This window comes from Zonotrichia albicollis, chromosome 16 (assembly GCF_047830755.1).
Source record: "Zonotrichia albicollis isolate bZonAlb1 chromosome 16, bZonAlb1.hap1, whole genome shotgun sequence".
NCBI classification, from domain to species: Eukaryota; Metazoa; Chordata; class Aves; order Passeriformes; family Passerellidae; genus Zonotrichia; species Zonotrichia albicollis.
In genome coordinates, this window is record NC_133834.1 from 6,585,227 (window position 1) to 6,604,570 (window position 19,344).

Sequence of the window (19,344 nt, forward strand, 5' to 3'; positions counted from 1 at the left end):
TAAGGGTAAACAGGAATTACACAGATTACTGAACTCAGATCAAATCTGTTAAAACCTACTAAGAAAAAACCCCAAAAATAAATAAACCATATCAACCAGTCAGCACTGCAGCTCTACAAACTATAACCACTTCCGTAATTTACACACGTAACAACTTACTTATTTCACTACAAAGAAAAGATTAGTACTGTAAAAATCTATATCCAGATATGACTGGTATTCAATCACCCCACATCCCAGGGAAACCTAAAGGCCTACAGGACCAGAATGTTACTTACCACAGTCATGAGCAGCTTATCAAACCACTGCAACTTCAGCTCTGACTTGGGCCACATGTCTGGCCTCAAAGCTGTTTTCAGAAGGTTGACACAGCGTCGAGACAGCAACTCCCCAGGGGATCCAGCAGTGTTGGAGTTGTCATTTACCTAGCAGTTAATCAGAGTTAACAAAATGACACCCTTTTGGAACCAAGTCATTAATTTATTATTCATTCCATGCAAGCATGTAATTTCTTATTTCTGAAATGGATGAGCTTAAGTAGTTTTATCAGTACAGTCACACAGCATTTAATGCATAAAAAGCTGACAACTAATAGTAAACACCAGAACTGGTGTCTAAATTGCTAGCTAATTAACCCAAATCACTCATCAAAGGTGTATTTAAACAAAAGTTTCATGCTATCCTTTATTACTATAACTCTGAACACACTCAAGATGGTTAGTCTTTACTGTTTGCAAGGTATCCATAAACATGTGCAGCTCTTTACTCAATTCATTTTTATACTTAAGAGCACATCTATTTTGTGCAATGGACTGTGGGATATAAAATCCCATGCTACTTACCAGCTCAGTCTGCTGCAGGAGCAGAAGCCATAAAATTTGTCAGCCTGGAGGCACACCCAGATAATTTTTCCCATTCTAGAAAAGTTAATTCCCTCCAAATTTGGTGAAAAACTTTAGCTTTACATGCTGCAGGAAAGTAATTCCATGTATAGGATTTTGAAAATATAACTACAATCATTACCCCTAGATACAGTCATTCCTTATAAAACTCTCTAAGTATTTTGGGATAAAGTATTCTTGACATTTAACCTGGGCAACAGAACAAGCATACATTGCAGCATCACCCAAATATGTAAATTAATCATGAAAAAGCACAGAAACATTACAACAATCCAAGCCTAAAAGGATCTGTGTGAAAAGAGGGGTTTATGGGTTTGGCTGCTACTTCACACTGGTATCTGCATATCAGAATAACCACAGTACCTGGCAAGCAATTCTAATCAGGAAATTCACAACAGTGTCTGTGTGCTGCTTGTCAATGGGCTTGGCAAGGAGGGCATCAGCTCCTGGCAGGGACTGGCTCCGTCCAAACACCTGCATGCACACAAAGCACAAAAGCCATCAGCCAGACTGAAGGAGGAAAACAACAAGAAGAGATTTAAAACACTTGCTAAAGCTACAACCAATTCAAATTAGGGATTTTGGAGTCATGTGGAAAAAACAATTACACTACTTAGAGTCTCTGAACAAATCCTGATTTTCTCTTACAGCACTTATTGCTCCTGTAGCTGTCCTGAATCGTTTTACTTCTTGGCCAGAATCCACAGACAATCCTCTTTTAACAGCAGATGAGGCAGAACTTGCTCCTTCTCCACTTGCACTTGAGTCCATATCTGAATCTGGCTGAAATATCAGCAATGTGCATGTTAAAGAAAAAAGTACATTAAACGGTGGAACAGTTCAATGTTTACCCATTTATTTTGATTTCCTACCTGCTGGTCTTTGATTCTTTGCAATTCCCATTTAATAACAACTTCAGCAAGATCCACAGCTAATTTTCTTTGCTCTATTGTAACACTGGGAGTGAAGCCCAGTCTCTGCATGGCACTAACCATATGCTGAACCAAGTGATGTCTCACAGGATAATAAACCTGAAAAAATGGTTTCACAGAAATGTTAGTCATTAACCAGTAACATTCTACACAAAACCTACAAAGTTGAAATAAAGCAAAATTGTAAAACAGTCATCAATTCCAAAGTTTGCTAAACCTTTTGCAATATGGAAAATTAACTGGTGCACTGAAAATAGCATTTTGGCTATAACTTTCAGTAGTGACTACTGATTTCATGCATTCAAATGAACATGTTCTTTTTAACACTCATGGTTTTTCTCAGGGATCAATCAGACTAATTTTGTTTCCAAGCCTTTTAAAGAGCTTCAGCTCACATCTGAGCACACTGAGATATTCTTTCAAAAATTTTTGAGGCATCATTCCTGAAAAATGTGTATTAGCTGTCCCTTTGGATAGCATTTTAATACGTGTTTTCAAAAAATGTTCCTATGTTGACATTCTGTACCATTCCCCCATTTGTTCAATGTTTCCCAACATACCCTGGCTACAGATAAAAGTGATCTTGTTAATCCCACAGAATATAGAGTCAAACAAAAAAGGACTACTGGAAGATGGCAATGAATGTAGTTCTGCACTTTTTAAAAAGAACTCTTGGAGAATCTTCACAGACCTGTTAAAGAACACTGCTAATGCATGTGCAATGAATTCATGTTGCAGACTCTAACCTGACATTTGGAGTTCTAACTTCAGTCATGACAGAGCTTAATGAATTACTTGCTATTGCTGTTAAACAGTTGTATTCAGTTATAGATAAGTATCTTTACAGACAAATGATGCATTTTGAAGCTAAACCATATAAATCAGATTATGCTGTTTTTCTAATCAAACTGTTCCTTGATACAGGAGATACAGTGAGTACCAGAGTAAGAGTACAAGTACCTTGAAATGTTGCACTATCAAGTGCAAAATATGTACTAGCTGGGGCACTGTATGGCCCTCCTCCACAATGATTTTTCGTGTCCAGTGAGTGAGCATCTGGTGTCCATCCTCCATTCGAGCAGGCACAGCTGGAGTCAGGATAGCCATGGCCTGCCTGACAATGGCCCGGGCTTCCATTGCATGAGCTTTGAGAAGGCTGTGGAAAACCTGAACAGCAGAGCTTCATCAACATCAATACTGTAATGCATTTACAAAAACAAAGCATTTATAAAGAAAGGGAGACTACAACATGTTTTCTAAAAAAAAACATTTTTCTCTAAAGGCCCATAATTTGTTAGAAATACCATGATACATCAGCAGCAGAAGCATGGAGCATATATTTCTGTTTCCTCTACATTCCCTTATCTTCCTCCCTCTTCACTGTCCAATTTGAAGTTTTCCCTTGGTCCCCACATTGAGTCTCAACTGAAGTGTCTGTCTCTTAAATGAACAAACATTCCTAATTTTGCTAATTCAACCAAAACATCTACTTGTCTTATTTATTCTTCCTGCTTCTTTCTACACTCTCCTACTCCCAAGCAAATCTGTATTAAACATTTAGCCTGCTGCTTCTGCATTTGTTTGTGGTATGTGAATTACACTCAGCACTCAAAACCACTGTGCAGCTTCTACTCAGAATCTTACAACGAAAGAAAGCACTCCATGAACTTAACACAAGCCCATGGTCAATACCTGCAGAACAATCTTCTTGTGAATGGCAAACTTGGCAATGATGTGTGCCAAGAGCAAGTGGCCACTGTACTTGCAGGCTGGGTCCACGCAGGCCTTGGACAGGAGGCAGGGCCAGGCAAAGGTCATCAGGCGCCGCAGTTTGCTGTTCCTGTTCTTGTTGTTGTCGTGGATGTGATGGGGGGCATGCTCCACCAGCAGCGTGGCAAACTGCAGCAGGTAGATCCTCAGAGAATCCAGCATATCAGCCTGCTTTTCTGGGTCAAGTACCTAGTTCCAGGCAGGATCAAAGAAGAGAGAATGAAGCTGATAAAAAAGTGACTTTTATTATTATAACGGCAAAGTACCAAATTTTTGCTTTTTGAGTGGTTTTTAAGAAGACTAAGAACTAATTATAATTGCTTTCTTTACTCAGTTCAGTACCCACAAAACAACATCCTGAAGCGTGAATCTTTAAATAATGAGCACATCTGGGAACTTCAAAACTGCTAACCTATTAAAAAAAACCAAAAAACCCAACCTTCACTTCAACAACATTTGTCTTATAGCCTCTGACTGGTTCCATGAAATAGCAGTGAATTAGAAAGACACTGATGCTGGGTCATGGAGAGCATTCCTTATAAAAACACTGGGATTATAGCCAAGTAAGCTTCATTTATAAAGGCACATTCCAAATCTGAAAACAGCATAAACTGAAAACTGTAGTCCCATCCTACTGATGACCAATGGATCTCACATTCAACATTATGAAGGAATTCAACATAACAGACCATAATATTTGGAACAGAACAACTAATTCAAAGCAGGATGAAAAAGTTGTTCCTCTCATTTGACTTTTGTTTTCATTTCCAAACACTTCAGCGTAAACAAAGACTGTTACCTTTGTTATAAAAACACTAGTGATGCTTTCTGGATTATCTCCTTCTGGGTTTGGGGGGCCTAACAGCTGTTCACCTTCTCCTTTTTCAAAACTGTACAAGAAAGCAGGATTCAGGATATGTTGCAGCACCTAGAGAACATAAACAAAGCAAATTTTACTGTACTATTATATTCTTCTAATGGCAGCCAACATTCAAGTATTCCCACATGTAAACCTGCCTGTTGGACACACTGACTGAGTTACAAAAGGAAACTATACATAAAACCCCAAGAAAAAAGACACACACTGATTTTTCCCCCTCTTTCTTCCTTCCAAGGGCATAGATTCCTAGAAAGTGTAAACTAAAGCAGCCAGCACTGAGCACAAGATGAATTGCTGTCTCTGTTTATTATCGCTCTTCTTCAGGTATGATATTTTCACCTAAATGACTCTGCCAATTATCAAACTCGTTGACATTTAAGTAAGGGAGTTTTGTTGCCCTAGCTCCCAAGAAGAAAATTAAACCTAAATACCAGGCTTCTTTGATTTAATTGCTTTAGTTACCTTGGCTTTGAGCTCATCTCCAAAGTTTGGTTCATTCAAGTCTACAAAGCGGAAGAACAAAGCCCGTTTCTGGGGGATGCTGTAGTTTTTGGGGATCTCTTCTTCCATGTATTCCTTTAAGAAGGTCATATTGCAGAGAAATCGGCCAGTAAAAGCTCGAAGCAACTGGAAGAGTAACTCTATGTCACCATAATTCCTTCTGTGGAAACATAAAATACAAAGCTTCTGTGAAAAAATACACAAACTACTACGCTGATGAAATTCATCTTTTTAAGGAGCAGAGAAGCAAGAGCAGCCAGTACCACAGGCATGGTTTTAAAGCTAATAGCAGTATTATGAGATATATTACACTTTCTCTTCAACAACTGCAAACTCCATTTTTAGTAAGCCTATACATCTTTACAATATTTTCAAAATTAAAATTTAAAAAATCCATGCAGGGTCTAGGAACTAAAGATTTTACGTACTTGCAGTAATTCAATAAGCAATAGGCCAACAGCTTGGGCTCTTTCCAGTTTGTTGCAGCCATATTCTCCTTCCTATGTCTCTCCTGAAAAGCTTCACTCACCCAGACACGTTTCAGCTGATTCACCAAGGAGTGTTGATTTGCTAACCAACATTCATCATTCTTAACAATAATACTTATGATCTGTCCAAAGCAAAACAAGACAAATGCACAGTCAACACACAAGAGATCTGTCAGGAGAAACAATGATATATGAGCACTTGCTTAAGGTCAATTAAGGGTGCTAAAATATTCAACAGCAAAACAAAAGAGTGAAATACAACATAGTTTAGATTTTAAAAAATAAACTTATGTTTTGTTGTCATGCTGTCCTCTTGTATCCTACTTGACAAAAAAAAAAGCAGAGATAATTTGAGTCTCTTTTCCCTTCTCAAAGCACCTCTGGCTACAAACACTCCACATTTGCACAAGTGGTTTTCTATGAGCTGTAACACACACACACACACACACACACACACTCACTGAAAGGCTGGATGTAAGAGCCTTGTAGCTGAAGAGGTTTCAGCCATTCAGTGCAGAGACAAACAAGATAAATGAGCACCTTGATAGCCTGGAACTGCAGGTCGAGGCGCATGGTGGTGGTGCTGGGGGAGCCAGGTCTCACGGCTGCCTGGGCGCCCACAGGCAGCAGCAGGGTGATAAATCGGTTGGGATTAGCTGCCAGGACATCCCGCAGAGGTTTGGCATCTTTATGTTTCAAGAAACTCTGCAAAAGGGGAAGAAATAATTTTAATAACCTTTAAAAGCCAAAATATCAGGCGACTATATCATCCTGTAGTTTTTATATGCCACACTAAAGTTGCAGAGGTTGTATTTCATGGATATAAAAATAACATCTAGACTTCAGTAATAGCCTTACATGATCTGGAAAGGTGTAAAATCAACACTTCAGGACAAACAAATACAAAACCAGAGAGAGGAACCTTGCAGTCAAGAGTGAGACCATGATTAAGGACTACAAGGTCATACAAGCAAAAAATATGGAAAAGATGTTCATCAGATTTGTCAAGTTGAGGGGTTTTTGCAGCTCCTCTCCCCACAACAGCTTACCATAAACATTCTGCTCCACTGTGGATCATTTAAAGTGGCTTCCATCATGAACAGCTCCACAGTCTGGGATGGATGACGTGTCAAAAACTTTATCAGTGGCTCCCTGAATGGACTGCCAGCCTGAAAAATTCATAAACCTTAAATTAAAAATGCAGAGTATAGAGTACTTCCCACTAATTTACTACCACTCAGAAAAATACATTTGACTTGGCATTTCTACAGATACAAAATGTTCAGAACTTGCATGATGAGAATTTATTGATACTTTCAAAACTTCACTTCTAAGGGTGTAAGGCAAATGTTAATACCTCCTAAAGGCTTGAAGAGCATATTTTAGCATCAAATGTTCTCACGCCATATTGAAAATATTATAATTATCATACACTAATGTTTAAGACTATAAAGCAAAAATTTCAGCAGTGTTAACTTCCACTTTTACCTCAATTAACATTGCTCGTTCTGTTTTCATAACAACTTCCAGAAGAGGTTTAACCAGAGTCTGTGGGGCAGCTGGGATCAGATGGAATAAATTTATAATTGCTGAACAAATCTTCATTTCCTACAGGTAAAAAGAAAGACAATTAAATAAATATTACTGGGTATAATGTATAAAAACAGTATCACACATCTTATTTCTTTTTTTCCCCTCTGTAATAGCATAGCCAGCAGCCAAATGCAAAAGGTTAGCATATATACAGCATCTACTTACCATAATGCATGAAAAAATTGCACCTGTGGAAGTCTGCCCTACTCTCTCTGGTAATATCATGGTTTAAATTTTATTTTTCTTGCCAGTAGAGTGGTGTTTTACAGATAAGAGCTAAACACTGCAATGATACTGCTGATGGAGGAGTTACAGAGTGCTCACTGCTCTACACCAAGTGGGTCAAGCATCAAACAGCCAGACCTCCCCCTAAACAATTTCTGGAATACACCCCACACCCCCACATCACACATGAAGAAAGATTCAGCTTTCTCACAGCACTGTTCAGCCAATCTCACAAACAGCTGGTTACTGTAAAGTCAGCTCTGTTCTCTCACTAGATATTAAATTCTCCAGAAGTCCAAAATCATTTTACATTTTTTTCATTGTGTGATTTAAATAGAGACTGTATTTCAGCTAGCTAGAGTGTAGATTTCCTTCAGGAAGAAAAGGAAAAGGAAAAACCAAAACAATGAAACCACCCTCACCATCTCTCTGAAACCAAGTTCCAGTATCCAAGATGATTTTATCAAGTGCATTACATTTTCTCAACTGAATTTAAACACAAAACATTAAGCTCCACTCCTTTAACCTAACCTGCCCAGACAGACCCCACAAGACCCCTCTCATGGACTGAAGGGCAGGGCTGAGAATACATAAAAACCTTTTGAAACCACTTATGCCTTCACAGAAACTAAAAATCCTGCTCTTCCTGGTACAAACATGTTCAACATCCTTAACTGCAACGTGATCAAAACAGCTCTGCACAGATAAACAGAAGACAATTCACAGCACTGCACTCAAAGGCACAATGCACTGTGCCCAAAACACAACGATAAAACTAACAAACCACAAGTTAAAAGAAAAAATAAAAGCAAACAAAACAACAACAAAAGAAACCATGACAACAAAAAAATTTCCTGGTGCCTGCACTGAGTTCTCACCTCTACCCCTTCCATGGCAGGCTGAACCAAAGCAGAAGTCACAGCATGAAAGGAAAAAGCCCACAAAAATATCAAATAAATGTACAAATCAGCACATGCCATTCTTCAGGCTGTAGTCTAACTTCAGCTCAGTTACTTCCTCATCTCAAACAGAAGGAACAGAGACAATGAGCATCTCACATGCTCCAAATTGCCCTCCAAAGAACTAGGATGAAATTCATCCTTTTTTCTACTTTTACATTGATCAGATATAGCTTCTCAAATATTTTAACTGAATAAAAAAGATAATAGAGATGATTAATTCAGAGGAAACAACACTATAGCATCTTTGAAGACAAATTTGGCCACCATCTATTACAAAACCACTTTCAGTACTTGAGCTACCAAGCTATGAAGTCCTCTAAACTCCTCCTAGGCTGTGATGCAGAATTTCTACCATGGAAATTTCCACCCTCTCCCAAGAGGGACAGCTGGAGGCAACCATCTACTCAAAACTTATTCTTTCAATTACCAGACATGACCTGAAATCCCATGCCTTTCCTTGGAGAGGCAAGGAAGAGAGGAAGCAAGATTTAAATCAAATATTTTATTCCCTGGACCAATGAATTAGATTTTAATCACTACTTATATATTACATTTTAATTTTTTCATTTCTCTAAACAGCCAGATGACAGCTCAGGATCACAGCAAGACTGCCATAAATTATTTAGGTGAACAAGGGTTAGTTGTTCTGGCATCAGTGTGGATCTTTACAGCAGTCATCACTAGGCAGCATTGTTAACTAATTTTTCAGTTTGCCTGTAGTTACCATTTTCATGTGAAAACTCAATCCAAGACCATTTAACTATTCTGTAAGAAGCTTTTCTGACCAGCCTTTATGTGCACAATGCTGGAGAAGCGCCTGACACCATCATCAAAGGGCACCTTCATCCCATGCTGCTGGAAAAGAATGGAATGCTTGGAACAGCACCAGCGTAGGGAGGGCACACCAGGCTTTCCTGGTCACTTCTGCTCTCCACTGAGCATTTAGCAGCTCCTCTACTCAACCACACAGCCTGAACGATCCAGCCTACTCCCCAACACTGCTTTTAATGAGTGTCTCAGATGCTGGAATCTCACTAGGATCATGAAGAAAGGAGAGATGTGAAATGCCACCTGCAATAACTGACCACCAGTTTCACCACCCCAACAGCACAATATACATACAGACACCTGAACACAGCCTGCCACAGCAACTGTACAAAGACCAAGCTGTGTGCTCCTGCAGCTTCTTAGAGTTTGTATTTTTAAGGAAACTTTGGAGCATCAACTAGGAAGCAGAAAACTAATATACAATCAGCTTTGCATTGACACAATTCTACTTGAAATGTTTTCAGACTTCTCTTGTCCCTCCAGATTCTTTCTCAACTGTCTAGTGTGCACTCCCCACTCACCTTATCTCTCTAAATACATAACTACACAGAAAACATCAACAGAAACCATTAAAATCAGGGGAATTTACAAGTAAACATGACTTAGTGACAAAAAAAAGAAAAACTGTTCTGGAGGTGCCACATTGTGGTTTAAAAGATTATTGCTGCAAAAAGATCTGCAAGAAATTTGTAATAATCACATTTGAGGAAAAGTGAATCCCAAAAGTATATAAGGCCTTAGAACTACTCTGGCATTAATAAAATGAGGTTAACTGAAGAATGCAGTGTTTTAGTTAAAACATTAGAAACCAATTACTCTATTTCATTAGAGAACATCTAGGTCTAATGTAAAGTAATGACTAAATTCAGATTAAAAGCTCTCTTTGCAAAGACAGGAAAGAAAAATGAAAAGCCATTAAGTCATTTCCATGTTTTGAGGGAAATAAAAAGCCAATGTAATTTCATTCTAATTTCAGAAACAAAGACATTAATAGAATTCCCCCCATTTTTTCTTAGGTGCAAACATAAATCTCAACACTTAATAAAAGCATTTAGTAAATTATTAATAGAATTGTGAGACCTCTGGTAATGTACAGGAAACTGCACTGAAGCAGGAATTCCCATCAGTATTGCTAAGAGCACACAGTATTGACATTACACTGCACAGTTTTCCATTTAGAAGGGAAGTGATCAGCTTCCCATGCTTCTACACTGAGGCCATTAGTTCCACTGGGAGAGTGATTTTAATGGGATCCCAACTAGTAAATATTGAACTTGGTTTAAGTAAATTAAATTTTAAATTAACTGGGATTATGTTATCATTATGTATAATTTTCAGAAGACTATATTATGAACATCAAACATATTAATGAAAAATGGGAGATTATGCTGCTGAGCTCATCAGCCATTCCAGTGAACAGATTTCTAAGCAGAAAATCCTGAGGGGGAAAAGAAATACAAATGCTTGAGCTGCTCCCACACTAACCTAGAACCGTCTCTAAAGTAACCATTGTCAGCAGATAAGAAGCTCCTCTTCCTGAGACTTCTAACAGATATTCAATATTCTACATTTAATCCAACAAGTCTGTTAGCTTGTAACAAAGCATCAGTGTGTAATCAGTTATGGCAGCATTTACAACTGAATGAGTTCTTTAATTCCAAAACATTAATACTATTTATTTCTTCTCTTCTCACACAAAAGCATTCATTAACTTACATTGCCATCACTCCGTTGTCCACCTTTGTGTGTAATAACTACAACTTCCATCCATTTACGCAGGTGTTGCTACAAAGAAAGGATAATTAGCATTATTCTTCTAATTAGACTGTTCCACTTTAGCATATGCTAGAAGAGAAAATACAGAGGCAGAAATAATTATTTGAAGGAAACAAAGGGAAGAATTATCAGTTATTTTCATTCCCTCAACTTGAAAAGTTTGCTGTTGCTAGAAGTCCTCCCCATATTCAAGAAAGCAGGGATTATAAGTACATATATATATAAAAATCTATTCTGATAGTCTTACACTCTGATGACTTGCTTGATGTGTATACATCTAAATATTCATGCAAAGGGGATAAAGAATTCACATATTCAGCTTAAACACTGCAAATAAACAGAGCAATACCTCCCAAAATTTTATAAATCAAGAAAGCACCAAAACAGATTAAGTGCATTGAGAAGTAAAATTGTTAAAGGTGCAAGTGGCACCTTGCTTAAAGATAAATTTGTCCAAACAAACCTTAGCAAAACTAGTTGTCTTCACTAAAAAATAAAATCTCTTAACTTTTTTTGTTTAGAAGCCCTTTAGAAATTTACTCAAAATATTCAAAGAAATTGGAGCTTTTTATTAATTGTGAAACAAAAATCTCTTACTTCCAACATATACACTGAGTCACTGCTGAACTTCTTTGATTTTTCTCCAATAAGAATAGTGGCTAGAAGAAAATTTATTCTGGAAGAACTAAAATAAAAACTTGGATGGTCTTACCATCATCTGATCACAGAATTTATCATTGAAAGAGTTTGGGAAAAGCCTGGTGACTGAGGTCAGGCGGTTCACAACGTTGAGGGTCAGACTCCGATAGTCCCCCAGCATCATCAGCAATGGCCTCATGTGGGTATGGATTTGATCAACCTCTATGGTAGCTCCTTCCAAGAACTGCAGGAGAGTGCACAATTAAGATACAGGTGGAGAGGGACGTGACTTTTGTGCAAGCATTTTTCTTAAAATAGATTCAGCTGACTGGATTTTTCTTCTTTTATTTTGTTCCTTCAGTACAATAGTTCAAGCAACATCTACTGTTGGAAATTGACACAGTGACAAGATAGATTTGGGAAGCACTCAGGTATTTCTGACACAGAGCAGGACATTTCATAAAATAATCAAGTAGGAGATCATAATTACAGACAGACTGAAAATCTGCTACAGCTATAAATTAAATACACAGCTATGAACAAATTACTTAGCCACTATAATAAAACTGCCTGTGAATCTGGCTGAAGGCAATAGAGCAAATTTCTGTATTACAATCTGCATGCATCCTGAGCAACAGAAAAGGTCAAAAGAGCCTGGCTGCAAGCAGCCAGAGAGAATATTTCCTGTCATAACCAAATATCCTGTGGGCATGAGTTTATCCCAGGAGAAAAACAGGCAGACAAATCTGATGTATAGGTCAGAACAACCCTTATTTGCTACCTCTCAACCCAACTGTGCTGTTAACAAGCCATAAATGATAAGTTCATTCCCTCTCATGACCACAGTGACATAAAAAGTCACACAACCTCTGGCCAGTCAATGGCACAAACAAATGCAAACCACCAGTATTACTGCAGTTACATTCTCTGCTCCATGTCAGCCCATCTACACAGCATTACAAAGAGGCTCTAAGTAATTTCATTAGCTTTTTTCTTTTCATTTAAAAGAATGGAATTAAAATCTTGCTGAATCAGAATTAGGCACAGCTACTGAACAACAAATCATGATGAAAAATATCCTTTCCCTGTTTTTCCAGCCTTTATAGACGATAATGTAGCATCCACAGGTCAGACAGGGCAGTGTCAGGCACAAATTCTGACCTCAAACAGGACAGCCAGGACCCTGTTCCTTAAGGTAACCATCACACTGTGATTCAGGTCTAACTCTGCTGTCCAAAACCAACTATGGGATCTCCATCACTTCTTTTAGGAACACAGACAAAACATACAAATTTTACAATAAAGTCAAGCCTGCACGTTTGCAAGACAGCTGAGAAGGACTGAAGCTATTTACAAAAGAAGGCTCACTTCAAAGACCAGACCAACAGAAAGAGGGAAAGATTGCACAGAAAGACTGAAAGATTTACCATGATCCTTATCCAAGAGCTTATAATTCTTAATTGCAAGCTGGATAATTCTTTATTACAAAGTCCAAATCCCAAACAAACACATCTGACACAAACTTTTATCAGAATCACTAACAAAAACTGAAAAGAGCAACAATATTTCCTGTAGAGAGCTTTCCCAAGAAGTCTTGTATCAAGGAAGTAAAGCAGAGAGAACAATGACCTCAAAAGGAATGTTGTTTTAATACATTCACCTTTCTCATGCATGCTTCTCCTGCCTCCTGCAGCTCATTATTTGTTGAATTCAGTGCCTTGAAAAGTGCAGCAATGATTTTCTCTCTTGACTGAGGCAAGTAATTGCAGGCAGCTAGAGCATCTGCAAATATCAAAGTAAATTTGTTCTCTTTGTTAACTCAATTTCAAAGGAGAGGAGAAAATAAACCCTAATTCTCCACTGCTTCTCTTACAGTTTCTTTTTGTCATCTCACATTGCAGACAACTAAAGTACTGTGTGCATTGCCAAAATCAACAGGCATCATAAAATAGTAAAAGAAAGAGAATTCTATTAACATTCCATAGTTTTCCTAATGCTTTATAACATAATTAATCTTAAAATATTTTGGGTTCCTTTCAGAAAACTGAATTCTAGTCATTAAGAAGGCAGCAATACTTTCCCATTATTCTCTCCATTAAACTGTAACCTCAGGAGAGCAGTCATCAGTCTTCCAGTGCTGAGGTTTTCTGCTGATCTCAGGAAGCAGACTGCCCATTGCTCACAAGGACACTTAACTGCATCAAGTTTTGTTCAGGAGGTTTTACTTACTTAAGGCTGCAATTCGAAGAGGTACAAGTGATGGAAGACTTTTGTAGCAAGGTAGTTTCATTAGGGCAGCATCTTCAGCCTCACACAAATTCAGTAACTAGGGAAAAAATAAACAGTCATTTTAATATTGCTACTCATATTTGAAACACCAGTATCTCACCCCCACCTTTACAGACAGCTTTTCATCCACAGCAATTTGGTTTTGTCTTAACTCAAAACCAGAGGATCTTCTGCATTGACTGCTGCAGGCAAAGCAGACTTCACTTGAAGTTTCAAAAGGAAAATTCTTGCATTTCAGTCAAAGTTTAAAATGCACAAAGAAAAATATGTATTTTTAACAATGAAAGTACTTATGCCATCATACAGAAGCATCTACATTCAAAGATGAGAACATAAAAACAAAGTACCTCTGTGTAGAAAACCTTGTGTTCCACAACATTCAGATCCATTGTAAACAATCTGGGCTGCAGGGTTGTGCAAAATGTATTTCCCTCCATCAGGCCAATCTGGGCGTTTGCAGGTTGGTGCCGCAGCAAATGCTTTTTAGGGGGAACCATGTCCTGGAGGACCTACATGATGGAATTTAAATTACTGAATTAGCAGCTATTGAAATGAGCCCACAGACCCAGCCACTGAGAAGACACCATTAGTCATGGCTCTAGGTTTCTATCCATTTTCTATTGTGACCCCAGATGTGCCTTGAAAAGAAATTAAGCTAGAGGAAAAGTAATTCTCTGAATTACTTTGATTCATAGTCAATTCACAAATCAGTGTAGTAGCTGTAATTAATACATACTCTCTGTGAACAGATCAATGATATTTAATAACTTCACACAACATCATGAACAACAAAGAAATTCATAGACTGAAGCATTTCAAACAGTCAAGAAAAAAGAAACATTTTAAGCTCCTAAAACATCAGAAGACCAAGAAAGTTTGTCTAACTTTTTTCCATTACACCAACTTCTCACATTCCTCATTAAACAACCTCAGCAAAGTAAGATACCAATTAGGGAATTTCTCAGCATAATCTGGAATATTGTCATGGCCCTTTAGACTTATGTGTATTCAATTATCTTCCAAAAGATTAAACAATATCAGTTTTAAGGAGTATCCAGCCAAAAGTATTTCAACCAGCTTTCAATTTCATAGTCTCTTTCTGGATAGGGAAAGGCACAGCAATAATGCCACATATTTACAGAATAACAAAACTGAGTGTCAAAATGTAGCGCCTATATGGCCTAGCCTATGTCTGATTGGTGGCAGGATGAGCAGACCATAATTTAAGGAAGTAAATCACCCTGAAGACAGTATAAATACTGGTTAAGAGTCAGGCAGAGCTGGTATGAATCTCTGTAGTGCTTTAGCCATTGTGCATGTCTGAACAACAAAAGTTAGCAAATGACAAACACATGCCATCAAAGCACTATGAACTTAATTTATTAGCATGCAAAAACATACCAAGAAAGCATTTCTGCAAATCTAAACTGGAAAAAAACTTTAAGCTCCAGTTCAGTGAATATTTCTGCTTACCTCTTTATGTGGCTCCATGATGACTGTGACACTTTTGCCAGTGACCTGTGCAAGCACCTGCAAGGAATGCATGGCTTGTTTTCTCACAGTGGAGTTTGGAGAGGTCACTTCTCGAACAAGGTCATGTGTGACATGATGGAAAGATTTTTCCTGTGCTGCAAGGATTTCTTCTGTTTTTTCTTCATCTTTTAAAGGAGTTGCACATCTAATCAAGAGCTGTTCTAATGTGGTCTTTGCCATAGCAACTGCTCCATTGGAAACCTGAGGCATCAGAGATCATTTTTATCAGCTAAGTACAGGACAAAGATCTCAAATCTACACATTACTCATCAACTTAGAATTTGATTTTGATGAATCCTGTCATTTTGATTTTCAACTAAGCTTAGTGATTCTCTGATAAGTGACAGTGAATCTGTGTTCTTTTGGGATCTACATGTGGCCTGTACATTTCTACTCTGAAAGCAGCAAGTGTAAGCTGAAAAACTCCAGCAAAGTTATGTGGAAAAATCTGACCTCATTCCTAACTTCAGATCTTGGTTTGAGTTAAAATGACTAGAATTCACTAACTCTTGCAGGTAAAATGCATTCTGAAGTTCAGTGAAATCAAGATTACTAAGAGTTCAATCTGTGTGATTTAAGGCCAGAAATTTTCTCCACACTATTTGATGAAATTCATTCATGACATACCTCTCCAGTTAGGTCCATCATAACAAAGAGAAGTGCCTTCAGGAAAGTCTGCTGGTTCTGGAGGACCCAGATCAGTGGCAGTCGTTCCATAAGAAATTTAATGGACACAACACCTCCTAGTTTAGCATACCAAGCTTGTTCATAGCAGCAAGCACACAAACGTTCCACAATGTATGAAAACAAGGGAAGCTGACAAGCCTGGAAACAAAGAAATTGATCAGTTTCCTTTTCTCGGCTTACTGGTAGCCTCCAAAATTTTAGAAGCAAAATGGCATTGACTGAAAACTCAATCATTTCAATGCACTTTTAAAAATCTTACCCTTTCCTTTGAACCCAAGATGATGCTTGCAACATCAAATATCACTGCTAGGGCCACCTCTCCTATCTTGCAGAGCTCCTTCTCCTCATATGCCATGCAGATTGCTATGGCATCAATAAGCACCAAGGGATCCATGCCTTTGGACCCATTTTCTTCACTGTGAAACATGGCTGTGCTAGGCTGGCTCCCAACCTGGTAGCACTGCAGCAAGAAAGGACCTGGAATTTGTAACAGGGAATGGGGGGGAGGGGAAATAAAGATAAAACAATGGATATTTCAATATGAATAGTCTTTTAATTAGATTTTACTACTCCTCCTCGGACTAGCTGATGGCAAAACCAGTAAGCCCTGGGCCTATTTGCATATAAATGGATTGTAAGGCATCCATCACTCTTAGAAGAAAAAAAGATTACATCTACTTGAATATCTTCTTCTATGCACTAGACTATGCACTGCAAGAAGATTAATTAAAACTGAGGAGCCATAAAAATCCCAGTTACATTAATGTGATAATGAAGAGTGATATGCTCATAATATGCTTTTTACCAAATTACTTGTCATACAGCCCAAACAAAAAGTTTTCTTCCTGGATATAAGACACTGCAATGCTCCAACATTTACTTAGTTCCCCTAAAGGTCCTTCAAAACCACAACTGGAAACAACCTAATTAAAGACCATCTGCAAATAGTACTGTGAGTATTAAGTTACACAAATGCTCTGGAACTATATAAGTTGTTCCATGCTGCAGTTATTTCATTGCTGTAGCACTTACAGAGCATTATTAGGCGACTGGTTTCTTTCTAAAATTTGTTTAATAATTCCCACTGCTCCAAAGAATTAAAACAAAATTCCAGTGTAGTTACCCAGAAGCAAGTGCAATATTGTGATTTCAGTGTGTAAAAGCACTCAGCTGTGCCCAGCTCCCCTGGACTCCCAAAGCCGTGTCCCCCCACTCACTGCTCTGTGTGTAACAGCAGCAAGCTGTGCCCAGGTCCCCTGGAGCCCCAGAGCTGTGTCCCCTCACTCGCCACACTGCGTATAAAAGCAGCGACCTGTGCTGCGTCCCCTCACTCACTGCACTGTGTGTACAAGCACTGAGCTGTGCCCAGCTCTCCCAGAGCCATGTCCCCTCACTCACTGCACTGTGTGTACAAGCACTGAGCTGTGCCCAGCTCTCCCAGAGCCATGTCCCCTCACTCACTGCACTGCGTGTACAAGCACTGAGCTGTGCCCAGCTCTCCCAGAGCCATGTCCCCTCACTCACTGCACTGTGTGTACAAGCACTGAGCTGTGCCCAGCTCCCCTGGACTCCCAGAGCCATGTCCCCTCACTCACCGCACTGCTGAGCCACGGCCACCATGGTGTAGTGGCGGATGAGGCTGGCCACGAAGGGCAGGGCGCTGGGCCGCAGGTCCTTGATGACGGCCGACATGAAGGCCCCGGTCAGGGCCTGCTCGAAGGTCTTGCGCGCCGGTGTGTCCTGGGCCTTGTAGCGGTGCGAGATGATCACGCTGGGGATGGACTTCTCTGTGAAGCTGGAACAAAAGGCTGTGTTCAACAGAGCCCCGAACTGCAGCACCCCCCAGCTCAAAGTTCATTCAAAGTTTGCTCTCCATATCCAACTCCTTCTCCACCTCCTGTTTTCCCCTCATTTTGATAGAGCCAGACCAGTTCGCTTAGCACGAATTAATTTTGTCAGCCACTGGTCTCCAGCATGATGGATAGCTCAATTTCATCAGGAACATTTAAAGCCAGTGGTTCAGAAGAAGCCACGTATATACAATAATAGGTATACAGGCATCACACTGCAACTCAATTACAGAATGTCATTTTCAATATTTTGACATTTTTCCCTTTTTTAAAATGACATTTGATTTTAATCTTGAATGATTGAAACATTTTTTATCAAATCACTGCCCAACAAAACTTATTCATTGCAAAGCTATATTTATGTCAAGTCTAACAAGCCCAAACTATGAAAGCTACTATGCTCTTTAGCTACACTTACTACATTGCAAGAGTCAAAGTCAGCCCACACTTCTTGGGCAAAGATGTTAAAGTTGTCTAAAAGCAATACACTCGTGAAATATCAATGACTAAAATTGCAAAATATGTAAGAAAAGCTCTAACAAAAGGCTCCCACACCAAGATAAACAGAGGCTGCGTGTGACTGTGCTATAGCTTAGTCACTAAATGAAGCTGAATTTTGTCTTTCACTTTAGTAAAAGCTTAGATGTACATACAAAATGTCACAATCTAAATTAATCTCTAAAATACAATTAAGCACCAGAATATTCCATTTATTTAAATAAATGAAACTAACATTAATCACACTGATCATATGTAATAGATTATACACAGGATTGTAATTAAGGGAAGAAAATTAAAACTATGAAACATTAACATGTCACTGGCATTAAAAAACATGCTAACAAAACTCCTTTTCACCAGCAGCCAAAAACCCCATGAATTGCACAGACTAATCACTGTCTCTAAACTAGATTACTCCAAAGACACCATAAATCTTACATACACATTTACGTTTAAAGAATTGTCATACTTGGGGTGTGCAAGGAGCTGGTACAATGCATGTTTGTTATCATCCAGGCTCATCATGGCCACCAGGAAGCACTTGATGACCTCCCAGGCCTGCCTGCGGTAATAGGGCTCCGTGTTGGCGCTCTTCAGACAGTCCAGGGCTGTCTCAATGGCCTGCAATGGAACAAGAGAACCCACACACTTCTTACTCTTGGCATTTACCATAAGGTCATTAATCAAAAGAATAGAATCATTAATATATATTAAAAGTAGCTTTCAAAGTAGGCACGGTTTGGAGAGCCCGAGTTAGGAAATGCAGAGAGGGTCTGAGAGCATGGCTTGAAAACACCATGGTATTTTCTGAGCTTTTGTACTTGCTAAGTTCCATGGCAGATACATTTACCTCCATGGTCAGAAAGCATTTCAAGCTATGAGTGAAATAAACCTTCACTGTGTCCCTCCCCTTTCCCAAAAAGAAATTTTCCTTGTCTTCCCTTCAGCAATAATTGCTGTGTCAAATCCCTTTATACTGTATGTATAC

The 19,344-nt window shown here is 38.8% G+C and overlaps 1 protein-coding gene across 3 annotated transcripts in view; it reads right to left on the reverse strand.

The window, feature by feature from the left end:
• The window catches only part of TRRAP (transformation/transcription domain associated protein), a 75,205-nt gene that overhangs the window by 38,352 nt on the left and 17,509 nt on the right, over positions 1-19,344 (reverse strand). For 2 of the 3 annotated variants that reach the window (XM_074553333.1, XM_074553332.1), the window contains 22 exons: positions 18,799-18,977; positions 17,601-17,800; positions 16,265-16,482; positions 15,946-16,143; positions 15,259-15,519; positions 14,133-14,294; positions 13,726-13,822; positions 13,157-13,278; positions 11,570-11,740; positions 10,798-10,866; positions 6,962-7,081; positions 6,523-6,642; positions 6,014-6,178; positions 5,414-5,595; positions 4,947-5,145; positions 4,404-4,532; positions 3,527-3,793; positions 2,795-3,001; positions 1,775-1,933; positions 1,551-1,685; positions 1,266-1,376; positions 279-425 (listed from right to left, as the gene is read on the reverse strand). In XM_074553333.1, the coding sequence (XP_074409434.1) occupies positions 279-425; positions 1,266-1,376; positions 1,551-1,685; positions 1,775-1,933; positions 2,795-3,001; positions 3,527-3,793; positions 4,404-4,532; positions 4,947-5,145; positions 5,414-5,595; positions 6,014-6,178; positions 6,523-6,642; positions 6,962-7,081; positions 10,798-10,866; positions 11,570-11,740; positions 13,157-13,278; positions 13,726-13,822; positions 14,133-14,294; positions 15,259-15,519; positions 15,946-16,143; positions 16,265-16,482; positions 17,601-17,800; positions 18,799-18,977 (3,618 nt within the window). The remainder of the gene's footprint in view (positions 1-278; positions 426-1,265; positions 1,377-1,550; positions 1,686-1,774; positions 1,934-2,794; positions 3,002-3,526; positions 3,794-4,403; positions 4,533-4,946; positions 5,146-5,413; positions 5,596-6,013; positions 6,179-6,522; positions 6,643-6,961; positions 7,082-10,797; positions 10,867-11,569; positions 11,741-13,156; positions 13,279-13,725; positions 13,823-14,132; positions 14,295-15,258; positions 15,520-15,945; positions 16,144-16,264; positions 16,483-17,600; positions 17,801-18,798; positions 18,978-19,344) is intronic. The other variant, XM_074553334.1, reaches the window with a different exon arrangement.